Raw genomic sequence first — 4005 nt, 5'->3', positions numbered from 1 at the left:
TTATTCTAGAGGTAAAAATATTTACCTACTCAGAGGAATAACCAATACAATGCTTACATGGTTTTATATGGATTTGCCATTAGAATTACATTATAAAAACTGAAACGGTAAGAGAAAGAATTGGCAATTTATGAGAAGAGTTTATTTTTAATACCTGTATCATGGCACAAAATATTAAACTATCACACCAGATAAACTTGAGAATGTGTTATGAGATATTATTTTTGAGTTTGCAATTTTAGGTGATTTTTAAAAAATTTTTTAAATTAGGAAAATAGATTGAACATGTCAGCATTTCCTAAAGCTTTTCTATTGAACACTAACTTTCTAAATGCTAGACATTACTCAAAAATTATAGTTTAGACATAGAATCATCTCTGGGGAAATTTGAACCTAAAGGATACACATATTTCTTTCGTCTCTACAGAAACTTACGGGAAACCCCAAGGGGGAAAGAAGTTTATGGAAAAGGCAGTATGCAGCTTGAGAGATAGTGAGTGAGTGGGAAGAGGGAATAGCATAGTTCTATCCTTCACACACACACACACACACACACACACACACACACACACACACGCTCACTTACTATTCTCTTGAACAACTGCTTTTATGAGTACTGTTCAGTTTCTACTGCTAGAGGAATGCTTCACTCACTCAGGTTTCCAATGTAGTCACTTTTTAATAATCATCCCTTATGCCTTTCTATACTCAATCATATTTTCAACAACTTTCATAAAATATATGATTCTATCACTTTCAGAAAATTTTTTCACAGCATTGCTTTGAATACACATAAATAAATTTACCCCAGTTTCATTTTTTTGACTTTATTCATCCTGGCAATAACTAGTGGTCATTTTCAGTGCTAAGCAGGATCCTCTGTATGTACAAAGAGACAGCCCTTTCAATTACTCCACATTATGCCTTGCAGTGTTAGACCAGGTTCAGTTTTGTATTGGCTATAGATGTAAATTGAGCAGTATGTCTTTTAAAAGCATTCTAAATTCATAAAACTTTAGCTGAAACAAGTCAGAAATGTATTTCTGAGGTGCCTACTTGATGTTAAGAATCCATCTTCCAGATAATTTCCAGCTCCATTACACACATGGCCCTCATTCCCAAGTGTTTATCTTTGCCTAGATAGCCTTTCTAACCCCAACTATGACCTCTCAATCAGCAAAATGTAGAGGGAGGTAGTAATGGGACATATCGTGTTTTACTCATTAAAATTTTTTCACCTAATATTCTGCATATTCTTATTGACTAGCAATGAGACAATTGGTCAGGATTAGGTATACGGTAATTTGGTAAATGTATTGTCCAGCAACTCTGTGCGCTGCTAATATAAAACAGATGAACAAAGCAATAAGAACATCATTACTATGGAGTTGATTCTGATTCATAGTACAGAGTAGACTGCTCCACAGGGTTTCTGAGATTGTGAGTCCTTATGGGAGCAGAGAGCCTCATCTTTCACTCACTGAAGGACTGATGGGTTGGAGCCATGGAACTGTGGCTAATAGCCCAACACTTAACCCACTGTAGCTCCAGTACACTTCCTTATATATAGGAGTTCTATTACTCAGAATGAAGAGGATAGGGGTGCAAAAGGTAAACAGTGGTCTCTGTTAATAGGGAGAAATACTGTGCATTGAGCAGTGATAGTAATGGAACTGATATGTGTTTATGTAAAACTGTATCACACATCCTAGAATTTCAGTACAATAAACTTTGACTTTTCCTCAGTGATGCCATGTGTGGGAAATTGTTCTGTCAAGGTGGGTCAGATAATTTGCCCTGGAAAGGACGCATAATAACTTTTCGGACATGTAAAACGTTTGATCCCGAAGACACCACTCAAGAAATAGGCATGGTGGCCAATGGAACTAAATGTGGAAATAAGAAGGTAAGTTGAAATTGGATTTTCACCCAAATTATTTCCTGATGCTTCTCCGTTACAAACTAGTTACATTCTACAGTATTGGGTTTGTCAAGTCTTGATATCCCGATGGGATTTGAATTTGTAGCACCGTGAGATAATGAAGTGATTGAGAGGCTAGGAAATAATGAGGATAAACACTGTCATTCATGTTTTGAATCAAAGTGTGACAGAGTTTGGTAATACTAAGCCATACAGATACAATTTATGATGAGTTTGATTGTTATCCATACAACACACAGTTGCATGTGTTTTGTTTTCTGAGGTCGGCCTGGATTTTTACCGCATATCCTATGATGCAGTACGTATGGCTTTTGTTGACAACTTCGTACATCCATTGGCAGTATAACGATTTCATAATCTTAGGCACAGCATCTACTGATCCTGGATCAACCCATTGGTTTTGATAATAATGATCATCTCTCACAGGACATCTAGGGGGGTTATGAATTGGAATGGACTCAAAGGGAGTGAGTTTGATGTTGCTAACTTATTGCATTAAGATATGTATACCACCCAAGAGCTGCCTTGAGTTTTCATTGTGGTAAAAGTAATCTTAAAACTGTTTTCATTCCTTACTTAACTTGTTTTGGCTATTTAAATGTACATTGATTAACTGATGACCAGACCTCTGTGATTCAATGTAGGCATTATTCATAAAACTGTTTGGGAAGGAATGGTGTTGAGTATGATTAAATTCAGTAAATATGTGTTGACTACAGAGTTGGATAAAACAACCTGGTACGTTCTACCAATCTAGAATTTACTAGGATTGATATGGCCTCGGAGCCCAAGATACCTACAAATACAAACTTAGGAAATTCTATACATGCTTTCAAATTCAAAATTAAATGTGTTATTACTTCTAGTAGGTACTCAAGGCACCGGTCTTCTTTTCCTCTTTGCTTCCTAAGGGACAAGGCAGAATAAAAGGCACGCCATTTCACATTAAGCAGGAGAAACTTGTAGTTGGAGTTGCCATTTTCCCAATACTAATTCTTTTATGTTTTCTAGTAATGAAGTTTCCAAGGACAAGGCACAAGGTTCCCCTTTTCTATCTCTTCTGAACCCAGGTTCCTACGACCTGTCACAAATATTACAGTACTCGATCAGTTATCTTCCTGGGACCTTACAGCAGCAGAGATGCTTAGACTAAGGAGACCCCTGGCATTACTGTTTCTTATCTCTTAAAGTTTGTAATTATTTCTGAAATTCAGAATGGTTTGAGGATTTTCTTAATCTTCTTGAGTTAACAAAAGGTGGCATCATGAGCTCCAGAGTCTCCATCCAATTCTCTTCCTCTGCACCCTATACATAGGTTCACGATAAAGGATATTGTGCATCGCTAGATCCTTCCATGATAATTACATGCCAGAGCACCATTTAACCAGCATCTCATGTCAAAGTCTCTTCACTTTTGTGTCCACTTTTTATGAACTGTTTCAATCTTAAGCCCTGTATATTTTTATTTATTCATCTTTGTTGGAGAACATTATTTACAACAATTACTTGATTGTAAGTTCCCTTTATTAATCCCTTAATTATTATCATAAATATATAATTCATATTTTATTATGCAATATTCCTTGAGATCACTGTCATCTTATAATATCAATTCATATTCTGTATCATTTTTAGGCTAGGGAACTATAAGCTACAGAGAAACAGCAAACCAACTACAAATGACATACATAAAAATAGGAGGACAGTTGTTGCTTCACATAACCCCAAATCTAAAAGCAGAAGAATTATGTTTCCTCTGTGATTGTTTCAGTCCGGGTGGGCTAGAGAAACAAATCCATGGACACTCTTATGTGTTTAAGAAAGAGCTTTATATACAAGAGCAATTGAATATTGAGAAAACATCCCAGCCCCATCCAGATCAAGTCCATAAGTCTGATGTTAGTCCATATGTCCGATACCAATGTATAAATTCCTCTTCAGACTCATGCAACACATGCAATGATGCCAAATGCAGGAAGATCACAGGCCAGTGAGTAGAAAGTCTTGTGGATCAAGTGGCAGTAGAGGCATCTCAGCGCTGACAGGGGTCTCCCCATGGCTCC

The 4005-nt window shown here is 36.6% G+C and overlaps 1 protein-coding gene across 1 annotated transcript in view; it reads left to right on the top strand.

Moving 5' to 3' along the window:
• Positions 1 to 4005, top strand: part of ADAM28 (ADAM metallopeptidase domain 28) — a 97931-nt gene that overhangs the window by 69032 nt on the left and 24894 nt on the right. Inside the window, exon 15 of the mRNA XM_004707700.1 lies at positions 1747 to 1906. Within this exon, the coding sequence (XP_004707757.1) occupies positions 1747 to 1906 (160 nt within the window). The remainder of the gene's footprint in view (positions 1 to 1746; positions 1907 to 4005) is intronic.

The sequence above is a fragment of the Echinops telfairi genome, unplaced genomic scaffold (assembly GCF_000313985.2).
Source record: "Echinops telfairi isolate 266 unplaced genomic scaffold, ASM31398v2 ScPeMD7_9;HRSCAF=40, whole genome shotgun sequence".
NCBI lineage: Eukaryota > Metazoa > Chordata > Mammalia > Afrosoricida > Tenrecidae > Echinops > Echinops telfairi.
This window is presented reverse-complemented; position numbering and strand designations above follow the sequence as displayed.